This window comes from Diplotaxodon limnothrissa, linkage group LG23, assembly GCF_057381915.1.
Source record: "Diplotaxodon limnothrissa isolate DT_005_m linkage group LG23, D_limnothrissa_male_GT1.1, whole genome shotgun sequence".
Classification (NCBI taxonomy): Eukaryota; Metazoa; Chordata; class Actinopteri; order Cichliformes; family Cichlidae; genus Diplotaxodon; species Diplotaxodon limnothrissa.
In genome coordinates this window covers 3,635,632-3,659,701 of record NC_140617.1, presented here as the reverse complement: position 1 = coordinate 3,659,701, position 24,070 = coordinate 3,635,632, and the positions used below count along the sequence as shown (strand labels likewise).

General features: G+C 43.1%; 1 protein-coding gene across 1 annotated transcript in view; it reads left to right on the top strand.

Annotated features, from left to right (window-relative positions):
- Positions 1 to 24,070, top strand: part of tle2b (TLE family member 2, transcriptional corepressor b) — a 79,765-nt gene that overhangs the window by 1,385 nt on the left and 54,310 nt on the right. Inside the window, exons 2-3 of the mRNA XM_085348774.1 lie at positions 10,334 to 10,431; positions 11,557 to 11,620. Coding sequence (XP_085204900.1) covers positions 10,334 to 10,431; positions 11,557 to 11,620 — 162 coding nt within the window. The remainder of the gene's footprint in view (positions 1 to 10,333; positions 10,432 to 11,556; positions 11,621 to 24,070) is intronic.

Sequence of the window (24,070 nt, the reverse complement as noted above, 5' to 3'; positions counted from 1 at the left end):
TCAGTTTCACCCTCCACCACCAGTAAGAATTCGCCGTTAATTTACCTGCCGGGGTAAAATAAAGGTTAAATACGTAGACTAAAAAGCACAGAAGGATGAATGACAGCTTAGGCTCAGTTTGGCTTAGGCCATTCGTTTCACAAGGGCCCTGGTCTGGTTGCTATAATCAGATTTGGTTGTCAGTCTCTTTGTATCTGCTACAAATGGGTCAGTGGCCACTTTGCCTCACAGTCAGCCAGCAAGCCAACCACTCAGTCAGTCAGCCAGCCATCCAACCAGCCAGCCAGCTATCACACAGAATTATGAATGACATTTCCACAAGAGGAAGGCATGAGGAATCAATTATACGTACAGAGAGAATGCTAATAAGGCAGCAGCGGGAAAAGAAGGGAGAAAAAGACGCTGGAAGAAACAGAGGAGTAAATACAAATGGAGAAAGTGAAAGATGTAAGAGCGAAGAAGGAGGAGGGGGGGCAAAAAAGGCTAGAAAGAATTCTTTAAAAAGGCACGGCTGGGGGTGGAAAGAGAAATGAAAATGAATGAGAGATGCGAAAGAAGAATAGAGCGCGAACATTCCTCTGTTCTCTCCTTTAGAGACGAATCAGAAAGCTTCCTGCTGCGATGCTCTGCCTTTCTGATAAAGTTCAATGCCAGATTGAGCCAACTCCAACCGATCAATAGTCTCCATCTCGCTCTTTCTGTCTCTCTCCCGTCTTTCTCCTCCTCTCTCGCTTCTTCCTCTGCGGCCCTCCTCTGCCAGACGAACTTTATTTCTGGTGTTGCTGTGAAATGTGATCTGTGGAGAGGTGCGAGGGTGCAAAGAACGGTTACGTGTGTGCGCGCATGTGTGTGGTTGTCTGAGTTTTCATGCGCTTGTGTTTGTAGACACTGTGTGAGTGTGCTCATATGCATATACACATGTGCTCAGTTCAGACTTACTTATAATTTGTACTCTTAGCTTTTTAGCAGTCCGTCAGCTTTTCCACATGCAGGAATGCTAAATATTATTATTTTTCCCTGTTTTCATACTAGTTTGTTGTTTAGATACTTGAATTGTGCCTATGTGAATGGGAAAAGGTTGTAATAGGTATAAATATATACTCCCTTCAATAACATCAAGCAGGTTTCTAGGAATGAGCTTACATTTAAAAAGTGTGTTTCTAGTTTAGAGGCAGATTTCCCTTTTTTTCAGTCAAACATTAGTTTCCATTCATTTAAAAGAGGCTTGAAAGTTGCACGAGTCAGATCATCTCTGACAGTAATCGCTGTATTGCCTTAATTGTTTGTGGTAAAGAAACACTTCTGTGTTGCTGTCTTTTTACACGGATCCCCATCAAACATTCTCCTCAAAAACTAGTCGACTGCATCAAACAGCTGATGAGTGTCACTGGTAAATGCAATCAGAAGACAAACTGTAAGGAATGTGAAAGTAAAGTACGAGCTGTGTGTGTTTTTGATCACACCACAACAGTTTACGAAATCTGTGTGAAACCTGCGTTACCAAGAGCTGATAATGTAACTTTGAATGGTTTCATGTCACGACCAAGTTAGGTTATGAAGTATAACTTATTTGAAAGTTTGTCTGAAGATGTCTTAAATATACTTGATTTCTTCATCTAAAGTGGTGGTTAAGTCATGATTGATGATGTGATTTTTCCTCTTCAGTCTGACATGTCGGTTTAATTCCCAACAGGCTGCCTTGAATGTGACATGTTCCGACCCATGCCTATTTGGAAGTGATGTCTTCAGATTAATGGATAAAACGAGGATGCAAGGCTTGAACTGCATCATTACTGTTGTTGTCATTTTAATTGTTTTTGGAAAAGTCAGACTTTGTTCTGGTTCTCTGGTGGGAAAGGGTTAAAAACTGAGGGTTGATTTGCCAGGCGAGCAGAGCTGTAATTGGTTCCACTGGATTTTTGTGGCAAGCGTTATCAGAACTGTGTGTACAATTTTGTGTGTGTGTGTGTGTGTGTGTGTGTGTGTGTGTGTGTGTGTGTGTGTGTGTGTGTGTGTGTGAGAGGGGGGGGGGTTTGTGCGAGGTGTGTTTCTGTTTAATGTGTGTTTTGCAGCGCGTGTGCTTTTTCTTTTAGGTGTCTATTTCCTTTTAGTGCTTTGCGAGTGTGCGCATATTTGTATTAGCTGTGTGTGAGTGTGTGTCGCCTTGTTTGTTGACTTAGATGTGTGTTTCTCAGTGTGCATTTCTCCAGTGTAAGGTTCAGTGCTGTCTTACGTGCGTTTGTGTGTAACCATATGCATGTGCTTGGCTGTAATGCTGTTAGTTTTTATTTATCAGTTAAATGCTCAAGAACCCCTCGTTCTTTCTGTTTATTTATTTTTATGGTTCACGTTTGTTTACTTGCTGCACATGGAATTTGGGACCAATCAGACAGCTCTATGCCAGTATTGCAGGGTGGATATGAACCCCCAAACTTTTGCATGTGTGTGTGCTTGATTTGGAAGTGGAAGTGCAAAAGGAGAGCCGTGGCGGTGTGTGTGGATGTGTGTGTATGTGCCTACAACAGTAACAATAAATATTGTCCCAGTTCGACCTCGACTGCTGCTGTGAATGTACAAGGCCTTGATTGGCTGCCACACCCCAGTGAGCCAGGGGGAGGGAAAGAAGGGGCGAAAGGGAGAGATTTCCAGTTTATTTTCACGGTTAACAGAGATGTCAGGGACTCCTAGCTTGTAGAGGGGATCATGATTAGACTCAAACTGAAATATACACGCGTACTTATCTTCTACGTCATTATATACAGTGTATTTCACAGCCACACAAACTCTCTGCACGTTTCTTTAAAGGTGCAGAATCTACACATTTTGGCTGTGTGTTCACCTTAAGCTGCTTCCCTGTGTGTGTGCTACAAATTCTTCCTTGGATCCCACATTTGCGAAGACTCTAGTGTGGAGGACAGAAGCATATGCAATTAGAAGAGAAAGAGCAAAGCATGGTCGAGCCAGGAAGAGAAAGGTGTTGAATTTTCCACAATTGTAATAATAAAAGGTTGCAAAAAAAATACTGGAGATATTTAACCACATCTATCATGATGTTACAGTTATTAAATTGTTCAATATTTGCCTTTCAATGAGTTTCCAGACAAGTAAAGGGGAAAATGTTTGTTGCAGAACTTAAAATGTACAGTCATCTCTGTGCATGTATGAAATGAGCTTGCTTCTCCTGTGGCCATGAACAGACTGACAAACTAATTGCAATAGACGGCCACAGAAAGTACGTATGACTCAGTAATGAGGCGAGAGACGCCGAAGTGTTTCTGTGCAACTTAAACTCGTTTGATGAGTGTGTGTCAGACTAGTTGAGATGACTTCATTGCGTTGGCAGTAATTAAGTAATTGTTAGTTTGTTCTGCAGACATACAAATATGCAGCGTTTGCTTTCACATGCACACACTGGCCCTGCCATTTCTTCTTCTTCTTTTTTGCCAGCTGTGTTGGGTAGTTTGTTTTTTTCCAAACATTTGTGGCTGTAATGACATCTACGTATGGTAAACAGCACAGAGGATTGCTGTAACCTCCCACAGATGACATTCTCGCCTCCTCCCGAGACATTGTCCTTGTGTTGTTTACATTTAATTTCATTCAGCATTTCAGAGGCAACCTTCTAAATGGCAAAAAGTCAAGCAACAACAATACAGCTGCAGTGAGACGACCCGCAGGATAAGCAAAAAGTCAAACAACTAACCAAGCAGCTACTCCTGATCAGCCATCAGCAGCCACCCAGATTAAGGCTCCTCTCTGATTAAAAACAGGCCTTTTTTCATCCTCAAATCCTGCGTTCTGTGTTCTTTTCTTTGCCATTAAAAGAAATGATCAGAGCGAGGCTTGGATCGAGTCCAGAGACTCATTTAGCTGCCAATCTTTCCCTTATTTGTAATCCACCTCTGGCTTAACGGCTGACTGGTGAGCTGCAGCTTTAACTGGCTTGCTTTCTGACTGACTGGTAACTAGTGGACTGACGGGCTGATTCAATGTCTATTTCACTTTCGGGCTACTGGAACACTGACTGACATTGATTAGATCTTATTGATACAAGCAGCGCATTTGATTTAGCTTGCAGTTGTGTTTTGTTAAGTTTTTTTTAATTGATCCTCCTCTCGATTGCTGAAAAAATATTTTTTTTGTTCTTTATTAGCATCCACCCAGCTGGGTTATTATCTCAGAGTGAGCTGAAGCTTTACTACAATGAAATTGAAATAATTATTGTACCACGTCAGGGTTTTTCCTCGCTCAGAATGTGCCTCCGGGGAGCGACTGTGCACTTGAGCGCAATTGGTCTGTGTATAATTCTGGGACAAAGTCTTTGTTACCTGAGTTAACAGAAGTTTATAGAGTTTAAAAGAAATAAGCTTGACTATATCAAACTGTCCAAATTTTTAGTACTGATGATTTTTCATATGGAAGACCAAAATATCCCAGATAGATGAAAGGAATTTCAAGCTTGAAGAATGCAATTCTGATGCATTAGATGATTTTTGTGCCGGTTCTCAGCCGGAAACAGTCTTGATTCAAATTCTTACCGACTGTAGCTGTTTCTGAACCTCATGGAGGAGTATGTGAAAATCCAAATGTCCTACTCAGTCAGACCCCGGCATTAAACAGCCTAATCCAAAGGCTGTGTAATGACCAATTGCGCTGATTTGTGCCATTGTGAAAATGCTGCGGTTAAAAATCTGCACGCTCCTTTCAGGCGCTTTCTTCGACTAAACCACACTGAGAGTCTCCAGTAGGGGGAATGCATCTGAAGTGGATTTTCTCCTGCTGTGTGATACGTGTGAGACAAAACCGCTTCAGACAATGTCCCAACCCGTTTTCCCTAAACTGTCCGGACTGCATCTCCTTAAGTGTTAGTTTGTTAAGATTTAAGCTTTTAAAGGCTTGAAAAACCAAATAACTGTTAATAGCAAAAGATGTCCCCGAGTTCTCAGCACAAAGAAAGAGCCAGAACCTCTAAACGGGACTGTTGGATGAGTGTTTTTCTCTTAGTAATAAATACTTTTGAGTGGAAATGCAGGGACAGACTTACAAAAATGAAACTCTGAGGGCTTCATAAAAACCTTGCTGATATGTAGGTACGTTACATTACCATCCTTCCCTTAAGCCTCTATGTTTAGCTTTTCATCCACACACAGCCTAAACCAAGGAGCTGTTCCTGATGTTACTGCTCACTTCAGCAGACACAAATACTCAAGCTCACACATATGCAGGCGTGCGCACAGCACACACACACACATATACACACATGCACAAGGGGCACTGACACTCCTCTGCCACACTTGGCATTTCTCATCTATTCGTGTGCCTTTTTTCCTAAATATTTCACCAGCCAATTATTATTTCATGTGCTATCTGAATGTGTCTCTGCTTGTCTCAGACAGACACACAGGGGAAGGGGGGAAAAAAGAGGGAGCAGGAAGGATGAGTAAAGAGCGACAGAAGAGAAGAAGGAGGGAAGAATGAGCCTGAACGGCAAGCGAAAGGGCACGAAAAAGAAAAACAAAAGAGAAAAGTGTTCTGTGGGTGTTTTGGTTGAATGAATGCGTCCATGCATAGGCATGCCTGCTTATACCGTGCGAATACTTATGTGATGGTGGAAAGTGTGCCAGGGGCTAAACAGATAGGTGGAGGAGACAAGCAGACAGAAAGAATCATTTCATTCCCAGACCTGAATCTGTTTCACAGTTGCCTCTCGTGCAGCAGCTATCGGTGCTGGAAGAACAGGCAGCAGCTTGAACAGAAGACAGACAGGCAGAGAGACTGACACAGACGCAGGCTGACCTGATACCTGGCAATTTAAAAAAATAACTGAAAAAGTACAGAAAACAGACGTGAATTGAATAGTTGGAAAAAGTATTCATGCGCAAATTCACAGTCTTTAATACTTTTCCCACAAAAAACGAGTGCCCGTGTGTGTACCCTGACATTGACTAGTGACATTTACTGAATGACAGTTTGTAAAGGCTACATGAGATTTGACGATGCTGAGTTTTTCACCTAAGAAATGATTAAATTAATTAAAACACCAGAGTAATGTGTGTCTTTATTCTGTTTGTAGTATCCACACTCAAATTGATGCTGGCACCAAACATGGGTGGCGTGATTCACGTCCCGCAGTTGGTTTTTCTTTTATTTTGACTGATATGATGGTGCAAGGTAGTTTGTTTGCGCCTGATGGAAATAAGCAGGCATAGAAACAATGCAGGATTTCAATTATTTAAGAAACTGCTTTGTAAATATTTTATGATATTTCTGAAGAAGCAGATCATGCAAATCCACCAATTTTACTGCGGATTGGAGTTGCTCATTCTTACTCGCTCACCTCCAGAGTGTCCCAGTTCAAGCTGGAGGTCAACATCAACCTTCAGAAAGTCACGACACCAGCCCACCGAAACTTGGCCTCACCTAGAAAATCTGTCAGGGCTGAGGGTCGTTATGTCCTTACAGCCCTTGCAGTCAAACTCCTGACAGGTGGATCAGTTGACAGACAGGTAATAGTTGCGTCCAGCAGGTGGGTCCCTCCCCCGTGCCGTCTCGTGACACGGTAAAATAGGCTTCAACCACCACTCCCCTCCCCTCGCTTCCTACCATATACATAATCCTTCCTAATTCTCTGCTTACCCGTGCCAGCTCGTCCAAATTGTGATTGACTGCTGGCCCACATGGTGCATGTGTGTGTGTGTTTATGCACAAGTGACCTTTATTTCTCTTCCTCTCCCCTCTTCCACCTCCACCTCCTAGATTAACTGGATCAGTTTTGGGTTTCAGGATCCCCTATTTCCCACGTGTGGGACTAATAAAGGTTATCTTATCTTATCTTATCTTATCTTATCTTATCTTATCTTATCTTATCTTATCTTATCTTATCTTATCTTATGCTGGATGATATGGTGCTCTCTCTGAAATGCACACACGCACACAGACACACACAGTCACACATAAAAACATGGGAGGCGTTAGGCTGTTTTTTGGCTCATCGTGACGCCCTACTGGACCCCTAACAGTCTGGTCTGCCATCTGTCACAATATAGGAGAGAAGGCTCACACATACACTCAAACAACAGTGTTTGTTTGGTGTACATAGAGCATTGCTTGCTGATGCTTCTCTCGCAGAAGTTCAATCTTACTCTTACTGGCTTAAGTGTCCTTGAGTAAGACACTAAGTCTCCTGTTATTACATTTAAGCATGAACTATTTTCATTCCAGCTTCCCATGCTGGTCTCTTCATTCTGACAGAAAGAGCTCAGCGCAAGCGTGGAATATTTCTCCTTTTGCCTCGGGACCTTATAACTTTTTTTTGTTGTATTTTTCATTTCCTTTTTCGTGCATAAGAAGCTTTATCGCTCCAGGCTCTTTGAAACTCATTCAAAAAGGTGCAACTGGCAAATCAAAAGTAAGACATTTTTCGAGTTTTTGTCCAGCAGATGAAAGGATTCAGGTCTCTCTCATTAGCGCGCAGCACAGGACGCCGTGGCGACACCAACGGTTGTGACTCGCAGATCTCTTGTATAATCCCAATCTGTGACTATGGGCTTTATTATGTGACTTAGTGCTGCTGAGCCAGCAGCACTTTGTCTGTGTGCTCATGTGTGCATGGCAGCAGATGGTAGAAGCAGTATTACCACAGGCCGACGGACAGGGTAGAGAGACCGGGCTGTGTTGACTACAGCAAACACAGCATCTCTCTCTCTTTTACCCGGTCGGTCTGAGTCTGTGTCTCTCTCTCCCTATGTCCTCTTCCCCTCGCCTCAGTGTCAGACGGATGAATGGCTGGCTATCTCTCTCAGTCAGCAGCCACACCACTTTTTCATCATCTGTCTCTCTGTTCGTTCTTTCATTCCTCTGGAAGAATGTCAGACTAGTCTATCACACCCTCCATCCCTCAATCCATCCACCCCTCTGTCTGTCAGATGAGTATCTATCTTTCTTCTGACCCCCCCCCCCCCCCCCCCCCCCCCCCAAATCAATCCATCCCTCTGTCCCTACCCTCCCTGTGTGAGTTTGTGCGTCGTTTGTGTGGCACTGTGTACTTAAATTGTGAACCTACATGCACAGTGTATGTTTGTTTATGTGTTTTTCAATAAGCTTATGCTGTGTGTGTGTGTGTGTGCCAGATCATGGTCTGCAAGCCCCCCCTCCCGACACACACACTCCCGCCTCTCCTCCCCCACTGGGTGTCTGTGGTGGGGATCTGTTGGCAGACACCATCATGTATCCCATCTATGCCCTCCCTTATACGCGCGCACACACACACCCTGGGGGTTTGTGTGTATTGCGTCCGTCCACCCATCTAGACGTCCCCACCATGCCTGCCTCAGTTCAGTTAAGCTCGGGCTCAGCTTGGCTCCCCGGATTAATTACTGGGTAACCCACCGCGTCTTTGACCTCCACCGTCGGACTAATTGAAATCTAATTGAATTGTGCTTGTCTAGACTAATGAAGAGCCACCACTGAAACCGCCAATCTTTTAGCCGTGGCTGTTGCCCGATAGCCACCCAACTGCGCCATAGCGACAGCACCAGTCTGCTCATTCTGATTGGATGGATGACTGCACAGAAGGACGCGTGGATAGGTATAGAGACAAACAATAGTTGATTTGGATAACCAAAGCAACCAAAAGAAAGCTATGAAATAAATATGATATCAACAAACTTTAACAAGGGCGTATTAGCCTCTGCTTAATAACCACCGTTAGCCTTTTGCTCCTGCAGTGCAGCCCTGAACTTTTAAAACTTACGGTACTTGACAAAGGTGCAAATGTTTGATGCAATCTGACTGGACATTAGCTGGTACCTCCTTGGTACGAAGTCCGTGTGATTTCAGATTGCAGAATGTCAGGACGGAGCTAATTTTCTGGTGCATTTACCACTAGTGTACAGCAGAGCTCACCTAAACCAAACAAAGCAAACGTGTCCGAAATAGGCAGCTATGTGTGATTCTCTCAAAATTGTCCCTAGTGCAAGTGTGATAGTTGTGATACAGGCAGAAAAGATGTTGGCATTGAGTTATGCACCTGTAGGACAGCGGAAGACTTAGCTCAGTTTACACTTCTGCGCGCCTGTGTTGCTCTGCAGTCTCCCTGACGAAATGCTACTTGGCGCTTCTCTTCAAGTTGATCCGTTTTCCTACAGTTGATTGGGAAAAATTGTGGCTGCAGGCTGCAACGACGTGACGTGCTGTTACTTTTATAGCAAGACGCACATCGGGTTACAACACAGGCTTTTGGGTTTTTGTGCAGCATAGATACAACACAGAAGCATAAATTCCCCTTTAGTCTCCAAACACTACAGGAATCTGGCTTCTGTCCTCAACTGCCATGCTCTTGGCTTTGGTGGGGGGGCTCATGGTCACAGCGGGGATTATTTGCAGCCTGGAAGCAGATGAGTTGTCCTTGTCAAAGGAATTTAAAGGGGATAGTGGTGAGACTGCACTCTGACAGGTCATAAGAAGTGCGAGCCTAGCAGACTGCCAGGTGCCAGTCTGCTAGGCTCGCAGTGAGCGTCATAATACAGAAAAATTAATCAGTCTAAATTCGGAGGAAGTAGGAGAAGAATGGAAAAAAAAAAACTGGTGTCTTCTTACATAAAAATGTCCTCCGAGGATTGACAGTGTCATTAAAAACACGCTCGTGCTCTTCCGCGTACTCCAGCCCCATCCCCAAACAAAACAACTTCTGCATCGAAAAACATCAACACTGGCCTCGTTTCTCAAACTTTGCGAAGACTATGGAGAAGCAGGGCTGCTGTCGAAAGCGTTTTAGACAGGCACGGAGGGCTGGTGGTGGGGGACCCTTGGGAGATGCTTGTTTTGTTGGGCCTTCTTTGGCTTTTAGCAGGTGAGAGACGATGCCGTGATTCCCTATAAGTTATTCATTTGATGTTTCCTCCCTTCTCAGCTCTTTGTAGGCTGGAATACATTAGCAGCCTGCCAGAGTGAAGAGGATGCTAATGTGGAAGCGAGGGAGAGCGAGAGGAGAGGAAGAAAGGATAGGGGGGCAGTGGAGAGAAGGAGGCAGAGTCATTAGAGGAGGAGGAGAACAGAGAGAGAGAGGACAAGGCTTTTATGATGTGTGGGAAGGGGAAGTGACCTTCCCTCTCACTTTCATCTTGGCTTTTTTTCCTCCTCGTGCATTGCTCCCTCACACACAAAAACACACAAACACACTTACAGTTTCTCGCACACACTCCAGTATGCAGGTTCACATGCACCTGCACATTTACAGCAGTGCTTACAGTCTGCTCTCGAACAGGCACACACACATTCACACCTCTCTATCTGTTTTTCAACCACTCTTTGTTCTGTTTTCTCCCCTGTGCAGGTCCCCTTGCAACCTGGCCAGTCTTTCAAGTTCACAGTCCTGGAAACTCTGGACCGAATCAAGGAGGAATTCCAATTCCTCCAGGCTCAGTATCACAGGTACCCAAAACACATTACACAAATCCATTTGTGCATGCGTGCAGATACACAAATTTATTTAAAAACATAAATATTGTTGGGAAACGAAACAAGCTTCCTGAAGAAGCTTGAAACCAGTAACGCTCTTCTAGTCTTAATATAGAAACAACAAATTGTAATTCAGTTCAAATAATAAAGATAGAATGGCTGCACATGTGTCCTTTAATCTTTATAAGGAAATATGGGATGCCTGTCATACCAAATTCTTTCTCTTTAGCTGTCTCTACATAAGTTTCAGTCTAATAGGCATCCGTTTACACTAATTTGGGGAGAAATATGCTATCATTGTGTCTGTCCGTATCAACCTTAACACGATATTAATAAGAAATAAATATATCACATCTAATTTTAAAATACTGCATTTTTTTTCAACAGTATAACTGAGTTTCCAACATAAAAAAAGAAAGTTAGGTAATTCAGGTCTTTTATTTTTAACTGCTGGAGGTGACTGATCAGCTTATCACGGCTGGTTGACCTGAAATGACCTCAGCTAATAGAGATAAAGAGTTAGGTTAAAAAATAAAAGCCTCTTTCTCACACCTCAGCGGGCAGGTTGAACAGCCTGCTGTGATACATTAACAGTAATTCACTGCAGGGTGTGGTGGATCTGTGCAAAACACACACATATCTACAAAATCAAAGAGCATCACTAACGCCTTTCATAATAATGACCCACTGGAACTTTCTTCGTTTAATCACTGTTGATTCGTTTTAAAACCACGCACTCTAAATATCTGTCACGTCTAGAAACGATAACAATAATAAAAATGCAGAGCAAATGTGCAGTTTAAGCAGAATTGAAAAAACGTTGCACTTGGTAGCACCGAATCGGACACCTTCCCACACACGTGTTGTTTCTGTGGTGAACTGCAGTCAAGAATGAGAGACGCCCTTCTGGCTGTTGCTGCTATAAAGGTGAACATTTTCTGTGCTACTTTAAGCAGACCTTAGACCTTAAATAGTATTTTTTTTGGCATGTATGGCATAGCAACCTAAACTATGTCCTGAGTCCTGTGTAAATTATTTCACTGGATTCAAGTAAACCATTTCATTCATGTGTTTGTGCTTTTTCTCACCCTCATGCAGCCTGAAGCTGGAGTGTGAGAAGCTGGCCAGTGAGAAGACTGAGATGCAGAGGCACTACATCATGGTGAGTCCAGTCACATCTTTACCAAAGCTATATGTTAATTGACTAGTCTGACCAGGGCTCTCGGCTCTCTGAGAGGAGTCTGCTGGGTTAAAATCAAATAGATGGTATATATCGAGGGAAGTATCTTAAATACCAATAACAGCAGAACACGCTTGCACATTTGCACAATAGTCTTTGCTATCGAGAGTTTTTCTCACACGCCGTTTATCTCGCTCTCTCATACCTGCCTCCGTATCTCTCGCCATATTTTATTCCTCATTCAGACCTTTTATATTGTCTTTTTCTTTGGCTCTTCTTTTTCTCTGTTTTCTCCCGTGTGCTAACAGCCTGAGCTCCTCGTGTCGGTGTGTCTGCGCGACTAAAGGCTCACATGTATCGTAAGCCTTCGTCTGTGGTACAAAACCCACACAGAGCCGACCAGAATACGATATGCACCATCTGCTAAGCTGCTCGCATTTCATAAACCTGGGAGAGCAGGCAGGATCAGGGCCGTAAGCTAGATAGACACACAGATGGAGAGACATAAAGAGGGAGAGAGAGAGAAGAGAAGCAGACTGGCAGATAGACTGACAAAAGAGAGAGAAAGGTAGAGAGAGAGAGCACTAAACAGGCAAACTGGCAGACAGACAGATGGATGTAGATGGCCACAGACAGGCAGGAGATCAGCAGATAAACACACACCCACACCCACACAGACACCCACCCACACACAGGATGTACAGGGTACTCGTTCATTCATCCATACTTGCACACGACCTTGTTCCTCTGTCCTTACGAGGACCTGATACAAGTGCATGCCAAATGCTGTAACACATGCATTTCTCCAAATAAAACAAAATTCCTTTTTTTTAAAAATAAAAGAGCATAAGAACACTCTCTAGCAGTTGCTATTCTTATTACGTACAGTAGTTTGGTAAGGCCTGACAGCCTCTGATCGCTAAGGAAATAGTGTAATTCCTGACCAGCTGGAGAGGTGTTGTTAGGGGTTGCTAGCTGTCGCTAGGTTAAATTAGTCGCAGAGACTGCGCTACATATAAATGGTAAATGGCCTGTTTTGTATAGCGCTTTTACTAGTCCCCCCTAGGAACCCCAAAGCGCTTTACACACCCAGTCATCCACACATTCACACACTGGTGGAGGCAAGCTACAGTTGTAGCCACAGCTGCCCTGGGGCAGACTAAAAACCTCCATGCAAGTGCTTTGGTCGTAAGCACAACGAAACAACCTGTAGAGTGCATGGAAGATGAAAACTAGTCTGCAAACTGGAAATGAAAGTAAAAGAAGAAGAAAATGCGCCATTGTTCAGCTCACTGCACTTGGGTGGCTTACTGCTGTGACCCTTACTTCCGTCCAGTGTCTCCTAATAGTTCTTTCAGCTAATATAGCATGTTTGGACAATTGTGTGATTGAAGTCACTGAAACTGTTTTCACGCATGCACTGCAACCCTGAACATTTCTGGGCGATACGTGAGAGCACAACTGCCTCGTGCTGTTGGATCAGACGTAAGCCAGTCAACCTGTGAGCCAGAGTCTGCGTGATGTCATTTTGTACCGATGTGCAAATAACACAGATAGTAGTACAGTGTTCCCCTCCTGCACGCACCATCCAGGCTGCTGCCAAATGACACAGAATACTTCCAGTTGTGCCAGCGCGTCTGAAGCAGGCTATATCCTGCTGTGAGAAAGAACAACTGTGGAAAATAGCCAACCTCATTATCTCAAAATTGGCTTGAGTTCATGTGTGAAAATGTCTTGAGATAACACGCTGATTGTACAATTCTTTTGTCTAACAAATATTTTAGTTTCACGAGAAGAAGACTGAGTGTTTCACCAGCAGATTTGCATGTTGCTCAGGTCGCTCACTCAGGTTATAATGACATCTTTAAAACGACTGGAACAGAAATCCGCTGTGCTGCTTGCAATCTAAGTGGCTGTTCAGCAAAAGGTATGCAAGCTCATATTAAAGTTATTTATTATTCACTTATTCTGATTTACAATTGAGTTATAACAGAATTTCTGATTTCACTTAATTGTATTTCCATGATTTGTCACTTACTCCCAATACGGGAGCCTTTTCATTACATTTTAAAGTTATTGCATTTTCTGGCAGCTGCATAAACACTATAAAACTTTAAATTAATGGCATACTGCATATCAATAAATTCAAGCAACTGGATGACAAAATGCTGATTGAGGATTCCAAACAACACAAAAGCATGTGCATTAAAGATGAAAGGTTGTCAAACTGACCTCATTATAAAGTTTTTAATGTGCTTCTCATTATAAAAATCAAGAAGATGCATGCGCACATAAATATGGTGCGGTACAATGTGGACAACTTGAGCAATTCAGGCACTCCCCATTTTAGCTTCACACATTTACTGTGGGGAAGAAAAAGCTTAGATAAACATCCGTCTTCCCCAGTGTAAATCTTCACCACCCTTTCTTATACAATAGGGGCAGCGGCATGCCAGAACAGATACATTTCCGTGTCTTTCAATAGTCAGCGGGATTTAATCGAACTTGTGCATATCATATGTCACAACCTCTGTGACCGCTGTGGATGGAGGAGGAATGACACACAGTATCCGCTGCTGTGTGTTTAAACACGGGGCTTTAACGGCTGCCTTTTGCAGGAGGTCAGGGAGCTGCAGATGCTGATGACATACCCATATAGGTTAGCATAGCAGAGCGTTAGCACCGCAGGCTATAATATTTGAACAAGGGCTCACTGTATTGTAGTGGATGGCTAACGCAGTGTAATGCTACTTCATAGGCATGGCTCAGAAATGAGAGGGAGGGAAAGAGGGAGAGAAAATGAGAGAGAGAAGAAAGAGAGGCTCAAAGGGAAAGATAGCTTGAGAGAAAAAAAGGCTCAGAGAGTGTCAGACAGAAAAAAAAAACAGGGAGCTGCTGAGGGAGGAAGGGATACAAAAGGAGGCAGAGATAAAGAGAATAAAAGAGGAGAGGGAGAGAGACGAGAGAGAAAGAGTGTGAAAAAAAGCTGAAAAGGAATGAGAGAGAAGAAATGAGAAAGAGGGATACCAGGGGACGGAAAGATGGAGACTGAGGAAAAAGATGCTGCGAAGGGATGAAATGGACAGAAAGGGAGAGAGAGAAAAAGAGTATGCAACACAGAGTGCGAGAGAAAGAGATAGCGATGTGTTTGTGTGTGTGGTTGGGGGGGGGCGTGAAATGAGAGGGCGAGAGAGATGGAGAAGGAGAGAGAGGGTGCACGCACAGACACGTAAATAATGTGAAGCAACAACGGACTCGCTGCGCCCACAGAGGAGATAACCCAGAAGGCTATATTTAGCTCGTTAGGCCTGTCATCCACACTGAGGCCTGTTTCCACAGGCTGGGGCTCTGCGCACCATGCTGCACTGCTCCTGCCTTTACTATTCATCAGTTTTAAGCTCTTTAAATACCAGGGTGAGGGGTTGGAAAGTAGGAAGGTAGTTACACATAACTGGAGCGCGTGTAAGTTCTTGTAAACTGTAAAAGCTTTACATTCAAGATGACATGACAGTTAAGAAACATATACTTTGTGCCTAAAGGTGGGAGGTCTGGGTGTCTCTTCGGCATCAGAAAGCCTGCTGCTTGTTTCATACAGGCAGTCACTTTAGAGCGGTTAAAAAAAAAAGTATACTGGTTAAAAAAAGACATGCAAGTTGAAATACGCTTCAGTCTTTGTTTTAAATTGCTTTCCTAGTAAACCATTTTAGTAAACCTCAAAAATATTCTGTGAGTACTTTTTGGTTCCCGTTGATTTGGTTTTAGAATCAGTCAGTCGGTAATTTGTTTCCTGAACACGAACGAACCACATCAGAAATGTTTCCGTTTACTGCATTCTCAAGCCAATAGTCTCACACCACAAAAAAGATGAAAATAATAGTGTTTGCACAACACGCCATCATGCCACGATTGAGTCAACCCAGGTCGGGCTGTTGCTGCGTGCTCGCATGTCCGTGGGAGCGCCATCTCTGATCTGATTGTTCTTGGCTCTACCTGCACTTGTCCCTACCTGCACTTGTCCCATTTTCGGAGCAGCATCTTGCTCTGCGGTCGTTTCAGCAGGACAGCGCCCACCCACAAAGTACCAAAATAGCTTGCGTAGCCAGACTTCAGTCCTGATATGTATCTTATTGAGCATGCCTGGGACATGCTGGGCTGACATGTTCATCAGAGGCAGTAACGATGCAACGTACAGCTACAGGCGGCACTCACTGAGGAATGCAGAGCAATTCCTCAACAGCAGATGCGGATACTTGAGAAGTTCATGCGCAGATGGGTGACTGCTTGTATCACATCCAGGGGGGGCATACCTCGTATCAAACATCTTGCACATATAAATTTTTCTAGTGGTGGTCTATAACATGTATTTACATTACTTTTTTTGCCTGCTATAATGTCTTTACCCAGCATGTGGTGGCGTTGCTTGATTGGCCATTCCTCTGGTAACTTCTCAGAACTGCAGCATTTGTGCATTTATCACAAATGAACCGGTGTTATGATTTTTGCTTTGGGACATGTTGAAAACAGGTGTTAACTGAGCTGCTGGTGTACGAAATTACATTTGAAGGACAGTTTTTTTATGTGGAAAACCACAAATAACTCCTTTATTCTTGTAAACACGAATTCTTTTATTCAGTTTAATCACAGTGTGGTTGGGAATTGCAGGTTTTACAAATCACATTTCTTTATATTAATCATCTTTAGGCTAATGATAATTGCTAAATGGAGGTAATAGTGCTGAGAAATACTAATTGACTAATAGCAATAGACTGGAAATGCCCCGTGTTCAAACTATTTGAGAGAATGAGGCACAAACAAATCAACACGAAAAATAAACTGAAGTTAGAAAGTAGCTGTAGTGTGTGTGTGTACACAGAAGGTGCAAGTTTCACTGTGCTGCTAGCTCTCTCCTTATGGCATTAAACTTTTGGGGAGATGCTTTTTCCACACATTTACCACTTTAATTCTATAGTTGGCAATGGGTACGTTTTACACATTTCACGCTTCAAGAGATGATGCCATAACCCCCTCAAATTGCTCCTGTTTGTGGCGTGTTGCCGCAGTAAAATAACACAGCCAGGTTTGGATGTAGTATATTTCTATGTTTAGCAGAGCGAGTCTCTGTAGCTCTTTGGATGGGATATATGTTTTATGTTGGCTAAGCTACTGGGCCGGCTCACTGGCAACGTGCACACACACACATGCGCACACACAGACAAACATCAAGACGTGCACATTAAGTGTCTGTGGGAGTCTTGCTCTTATCCGGCAGTTGCATTTATAATTCATGGCTCTCAGATTTCACTGCTCTCCTGGAATTCCACTGTGTATTTTTAAATAAGGTTACATTGTAGCCCTGGTTAATCAGCGGGCGTAGACATGTCGGTCACATGCTCGCACGGTGCGCAAGCGAGACTTCCACCTGAAGAGCTGCGTTCGCCCAGCGTGGCCTGAGGTTGGATCTCGCAAAGAACAGATGAAAGAGCGCGAGGCTCAGAGGAATTTGAAAGGAAAGGAGTGATAAAGTTGTTTTCTTGCGTCATAAAACTTCCAAAGTCACCTACGGTTTAACCTCTTGTTTTAACCTCTCCTCTCTCTCCTTCCTTCATGGCTCTAGGCAACATGAGGGTAAGAGAGTGGGATGCTTGTGGGCCTAAGATTGGAAAAAACTCCTTGATGATGATTTTATGGCTGAAAGTTTTACAGTCAGTTCTAAGTCAGTTTTGCCCTCGTCTTCTCCATTTTCTTTTCTTTGTAGGAGTTAATGCCTTCAGAAGCCTTTTTTTTCTGCACAGAGAATTGCCTTTGCTGCAGCTCTCCTCTCATCTCTACTGTCAAACACAAGACAAAACTCTTACAGAGGGGTGGACTGCCCAGCCCCTTTAATATAGAGTTTAAAAAAGACATGTCTACTGGAGGGTGACAGCTCGCAGTTGGGAATCACATTAGGTGGCCTCTCCATCACTGCGTTTGTGTCTATGTGTGTAAGTGAGGTACAGTGGAGCTGCAGGGGTCTAGGGTTAATGAAGAGCCATGCTGCTGGCAAGAGACAAAATATTGTTGCATTACGTTTCATGATAAAAAACAATCGCAGGATGAAGCGCTTGGTATGAAATTATATATTTTATAATTGTGTTTTCCCTTCCTGTACGAGGGGACTGCGAACAATAGAGCTGTCATCATTTCAAGCTACCGTTGAAACATAAAGCGATGATTTTAAAAAATTCAAAGTGCCTTAAGTGTCAAACAGCAAGTGGAGACTCGGGATTCGAAGCCAAAGCATTCGTTTCATAATTCAAGAAGCCTAAAAATTAGACTGAACATGGCAAATACTGTAGTCACTACAAATTTTACACAGGCGATTCTTAATGCAGATATCTAATCAGCCAATCACACGGCAGCAACTTGATGCATTTAAAGCATGTAGACCTCGTCAAGATGTTCTGCTGAAGTTCAAACGGAGCGTCAGAATGAGGAAGAAAGTTGATTTATGTGGCTTTGAATGTCGCTTTATAGTCGTGTCGGAGTTTACAGAGACTGGTTTGAAAAAGAGAAAATATCCAGTGAGTGGCAGCTCAAAAAGCCGTGTTGAGAATGAGCGTTTCGAGCTGACAATACGGCAACAGTAACTCAAATAACTGCCTTTTACATCTAAGGTATGCAGAAAAGCATCTGAGGGTACACTTTGCATGGGCTCACCAAAACTGGACAACAGAAGGTCTTGATTTCTTTGAATGGTAGGGTCAGAATTAGTGTAAACAACATGAAAGCGTGGCTCCATGCTGCCTTGTATCAACAGTTTAGTCTGCCGCTGGTAGTGTAACGATGTGGTGATTTTTATTTTAGCTAACCGTGTCCCTGTTGGTACCAACTGAGGATCATTTAAGTGCCACAGCTTAGCTGAGTACTCTAACTGATCAAGTCCGTGCCTTTATTACCAAAAGGGAAGTGTAACCATCTTCTGATTGCTGCTTCCTGCAGGATTACTGTCAAAAAGCTCAAACAAAACCAGTTTCTTGAACATGACAGTGAGTTCACTGCGCTCAAATGTCCTCCTCAGTAACCAGATCGCAATCCAGTAGAGCACCTTTGGGATGTGGTGAAACAGGAGATTCCCATCGTGGATGTGCAGCTGACAGCAGCTGTGTGATGATATCATGTCAATAAGTACCAAAAATCTGAGGAGTGTTTACATCATCTTGTTGAATCCGTGCCACAAAGAGCTGAGACCGTTTTAAAGGCAAAATAGGGTCAAACCCAGTACGAGCAAGGAGTAACTAAGAATAACGTGAGCAGTGATTATAGCTTATTGTTTTAGTGCATGCTAAGCTTTTGTGGACAATAATGCAACAGTGAAAGACGTGGTTACTCATATTATATCCTCAATAGGCCTTGTTTGATGTTACACACCTGCTTTTTGTGAAACTGATCAACAAGTCTGACAGTATCAATAGATAACTTCAAAACTAAGCTAAGCCTCCTCTAGTGGCTGTAGGCTAGCATTACACCTCCTGCTGTTTTATGGCAACTTTTTGAAAAGCTTTTACTGCAGAAGTTTGCATTTTAAGGATTAGTTGGCATTCATTACATTAATATCAAAACTTAGAAACATCATGCTACTCAATTTTCCAATTTAAAACGATTAAAAGAAAACTGAGATAGAAAAAACCCACTGGTTGGTCACAGTAGTAAATAAGTAACATTTAATACTATTGGTATTTCATTTCTTACATAATTTATTACCTAGAAAGCTTACATTAATGGGGTTTCTTTTAGAATCACGGTGTGTATCAGGCTTTTCATGCTTTTGCTCATGTTTTGTCTCATGCAGTCATTTTCTGGAGCATTGTGAGGATGTGTTTGTGCATGGTTTCTCTGTCTTAGTTTGTGTGCGTGTGTGTGTGCAAGTATATATCTGTGTGCATTGTCCGTTCAGCCCCTCAGGCAGGGACTATGTGTGTGTTAGTGTGTGTGTGTGTGGATTAATGCAGTGCTCTCAGCCTCTTACTCCACTCCCAGCTCATCTGTCTGATTCAGGATGACACACTGTGTTCTCTTCAGCAACATTACAGTCACAGACTGCTTAGGAAAGGGGGGCGGTGGAGGATGTAGAGAAAAGGAAGGAGGGCGTATAGAAGCAATGAGAGAGAGATGGGGACAGTGAGATAGATAGAAAAAGGGGTGAATAAAACTGAGATGAAAGAGAAATATGAGAAAGAGGCCACAAGGGCATTGGCAGAGAGAGAGAGAGAGAGGGAGGGGAAAAAACAGAGCAAGGACACTGCTGAAGAGAGAGGGACGGAGAGAAACCCAGAAAAGGAAGAAAGTGCAGATTTTTCTACACGAGGATGATGGAGGAGGGTTCAGAAAAAGAGAAATGAGAAGAATCAGTTGGAAGTAAAAAATAAATAAAAGTGATGTGTGATAGGAGGAAGGCACAGGGCAGAACCCGAAAAGGGATCGGACCGTGCTAAGCTAAATGTTGCCCCACCATCCACGAGTGGGAGTTGGCCAGGCAGGGATTTAAGCATGGCCAGATGTAGGGAAGGATTGAGTCCGTTTTAAGAATCTTAAACCTGTCTGAACTGTCTGGAGCGAAGTAAACAAACAAGATAGGAGTATTCATAAAGACCGAGCGAGTCTCTGTTGCAGAACATACTGTACACATGTGTTTAAGGATAGAAACCCCTGAAATTCAAGGTCAGTTATCCGGCTGTTGTTGTGACTCTCTTTCTCTGATGAAACTGGCTGCAAGAGAAGCTGCAGTGAAACTGGATGTCGGCTGTGACTGATTTAGTCGTCACCCGCTGACAGGACACAACAGAAAGTCAGCGTCTGCTAACATAACCTCCGATGTGGGTTAGCACAGCGTGCTAATAAATGTTTTAACATTGGCGGTATGTGTGTGTGTCCAAGTGCGTGTGCGTGGGCGGGCAGATGAAAGAGACAAGCTCGCCCGAGAGACATCGGTGAACAATGCTTTTGTTAAGGCTTTTTCACACACACACACACACACACACACACACACACACACACACACACACACACACACACACACACATGAATGTCCCATTTAGATAAATCACCTTGGATTAGACCCACTTCCTAAAGCTCATTTTAAAGTCTGCCAGCGTTCTTTGCAGAATGCATAGAGGAGATAGAGGGGAAGAGAGAGAGAGAGTCTGGCACTGTTGTCTGACACTCTCTCAGCACCATGAGGGTGGAGGGAGGGAGGGCGGGCAGAGTGGGGGAACGAAAGAGCAAACACTCCCTGAAGAATGGAAGAGTGGAAAGGAGGAGGGAAACACAAGAGCGAGGGAAGAAAGAAGCAGGGAGAGGGAGAGCATTTCATTGAGAGAAATGCAGGAATGCTTTTTGTCTGTTTGTGCCCCGATGATGACAGTGCAGTCCGTATGTTATTAGCAGGAGATGGATGCTAGATATGAAGTGTGTTCAGAAGAGTGGGATGTTACAGTTCGATCAGATAAACAAGAATTACACTGCTACCTCATTTATCTAAAGTAACCCGCCTGCTGAACTGACATAATGAGCCGAAAAGCAAGCAGAAAATGAAGGAGTGATAATGGAGTGAGTGAGATGTAGACTCAACATGAGTATACAAGTATTTCCTCTCTCCCTCTCTCTCTGTTTTTGTCTTCTTCTTTTTATGTTTGGCTACACTGGGAATTGAAAACATTTTTAAGGATTCGCAGATTTTATTCTCCTCAGCTGTATGGGTGAAAAGCTTCACTTTAAGGAAAAAAGAAAAATTGCACACAAGTCAAAGAATTAAGATTTTGCTTTCTTTTCGAAAGGATAAAAAAGACTTCAGATTTGTAGAAAAGTAATAGTTTGCAGATGCAACTAAGTGTTTAATTAAATTAAACTTGCTCCAGTCTGTTACAGTTTTTCTCAAATGTTAAAACACAAAAGCCAATCCTGTAACCCAAATGACCAGTAGTCTAAACACATTTACTAAATGTAGCCACCATATTCCAGTACCATAAACACATGTCACATGAAGACACAATTCACAAAACACAACCCTCTGTACTCATAAATCTAAACACATTTTTCCTTGCTAAAACACATGTTGCAAAACAACTCTGCTCATATCCTCAAATGAAAGCCCATGTGATGCAAAATGCTTGCCACAGTCACCAATCTTTGAACACAGGGAACACACCTGGCGTCATTCACTACACACGATGACTCAAAATTGAAGACACTTGTTGCTAATGCTGTACCCACATGTAAAAGCAAGTTCAGAGTGCACAGTATGCTGAAGATTCCAAACAAACACAATGGATGAAGGCAGAGTCAGGGGAAGAGGAATTTGATGCAGAGGAGGGAGAAGAGCTGGCCCTGGAAGAAGAGGAGCAGGCCAATGAGGAAGAGGAGTTCAAATGAGAGGAGGAAGAGGAGCGACCAACGAGGAAGAGGAGAAGGCCAACATGGGAGAGGAGAAGGTCCAGGAGGGAGAGCAAGACAACCTCGCACCATCATTACGGACGAGATGCGAGCAACAGCTCAGCGACATGATGCCGCACAGTGATTGTGGTGTGTGTGGTGTGAATAACGTAAATAAAAAAACTTCACACCCTGTTCATGTTTTCAAGATTACTGTTGTGTGCAATAGATTCTGTTTTTGCATTGAGTTGTGTTACAGTAGTGTACGTACATGCAGGATTTTCTATAGATTTATACTACTCATATGAAACTCACAAATCTAAATGCCTAATCCTCTGCAGAGATCTACGACGATCCGTTACTGTATAGTTTCTAAAATATGCATTGGCAGTTATGAAACAAAGAACCTTCTCACAAATTGAGCATTGTGTTTTCAATTGTTTTGCTGTAGTGTGTAATGCTGTGTATAGTGTTTACAGTTTTGACAGCTTCGAGCTGCTCTCTTGGTGTGGGAGTTTGAGTTTTGCAGTGGGAAGGTGTGGTTGTGTTTATGTAGCTTTAGAGAAGGGTGTTGTGTTTGGACATTGGGGGACCTGGTGGTAACGTTTGTGAAATGTGTTTTAGCATTTGAGAAAAACTGTAATTCATTCCTGTTCAGTTTACTTCCAGTAGAGGTCAGTTTTCATATTAAATCAAGCCAGTATCTTAGAAGCAAAGTTGCCTTTCCATTCACAAAGAAAATACTTTCATGGAATATTATTAAATTTACTCAGTCTGTGCCAAAACTAATATATATAAAAGATGGATGTAGCCACTGTGAAGTCACTTACGGGTTAGCGAAATCCTGGCTCAAAGCCTCGGGCCGAGCAATTTGGCTGTCGACACCTTGGTGTTTTGACACCGGACGTGACGAGTGAGGAGAGGATCTGACTGAGAAGCCGCGGTGCTACAATCGGAGGTGTAATGGCCGTTAGAAAGAGTGCAGATTTCTTTGTTTGCACACATGCTGCTAAAATCAATCTCTTAATTCCGAGATAATAAAATTGCATGTTAATACAGTATTTATCAAATTTTGGCTTCAAAACAAAATGAAGCAAAAAATAAAAACAACCCAGTTTGTTACCCAAACTATTCTGCAAACAATAATTATGTATTATTGTTCACGTTACCTTGGGGGGTTGATGACAATTTCGCTTTTACCGAGGTGAACTTGTTGTTTTGTGTTAGTGTTGCTAATGGATTGCACCTGTGTTGTCCGTTTTTCATGTTTTGTGCATGCGTGTCTATAATTTTGCGAACGCACAAGAGCACATTTAGGTTAATGCAGCCATGGACACCGATAACAATGTCTGCATCACATAAGACGCTCTCATTAAATGTCATTTGGCGATGGATTCACTTTAATCTAAGAGCGCTGTGAATGCCTCTGTGGCTATGTGCTCATGCCAATTTCAGTCTGTTCTAAAAATAGAAAATATACATAACCCAAGTAGATTAGTCTCACTTTCCCAAGCTCTCTGTTTGTGTCCTTACAGTTCCCATTATCTTCAGATGAAGCTTCACTGTCTGTTACAAATACACACACCACAGTACACGTGCGCACTTCTCTGTCTCTGCTCGCTGGGTGGGCAGTGCTGGGTGTTCTTGGTAAGTGATGTCAGCCGGTTGGCTTAATGCCCCTCTGCCAGGCTTAACATACCACACACATACACAAACACACATGCTCATCCAGCGCATGTGCCTTGCACTGTGTGCGACACACACACACACACACATGCCCACAAAGCCTGCATACACCATAGATCTTACACTGAGTGCTGAATGAGATTGCAGTGGCACAACAGAGGGATTATATAAGGCAGAAGAGCAGGCATCAGTGGGTGTAATTGGAGGTTGGAGGGGCAAGCAGTTAAGAGGAGATGAACTTATTAAAAACAGGACTACAACAGACAAAACATACTGTAGTACAACAATTTCAACTGTTCAGACAGAAGCGTTATTAGTCATATTGTGCAGTCATAGTGC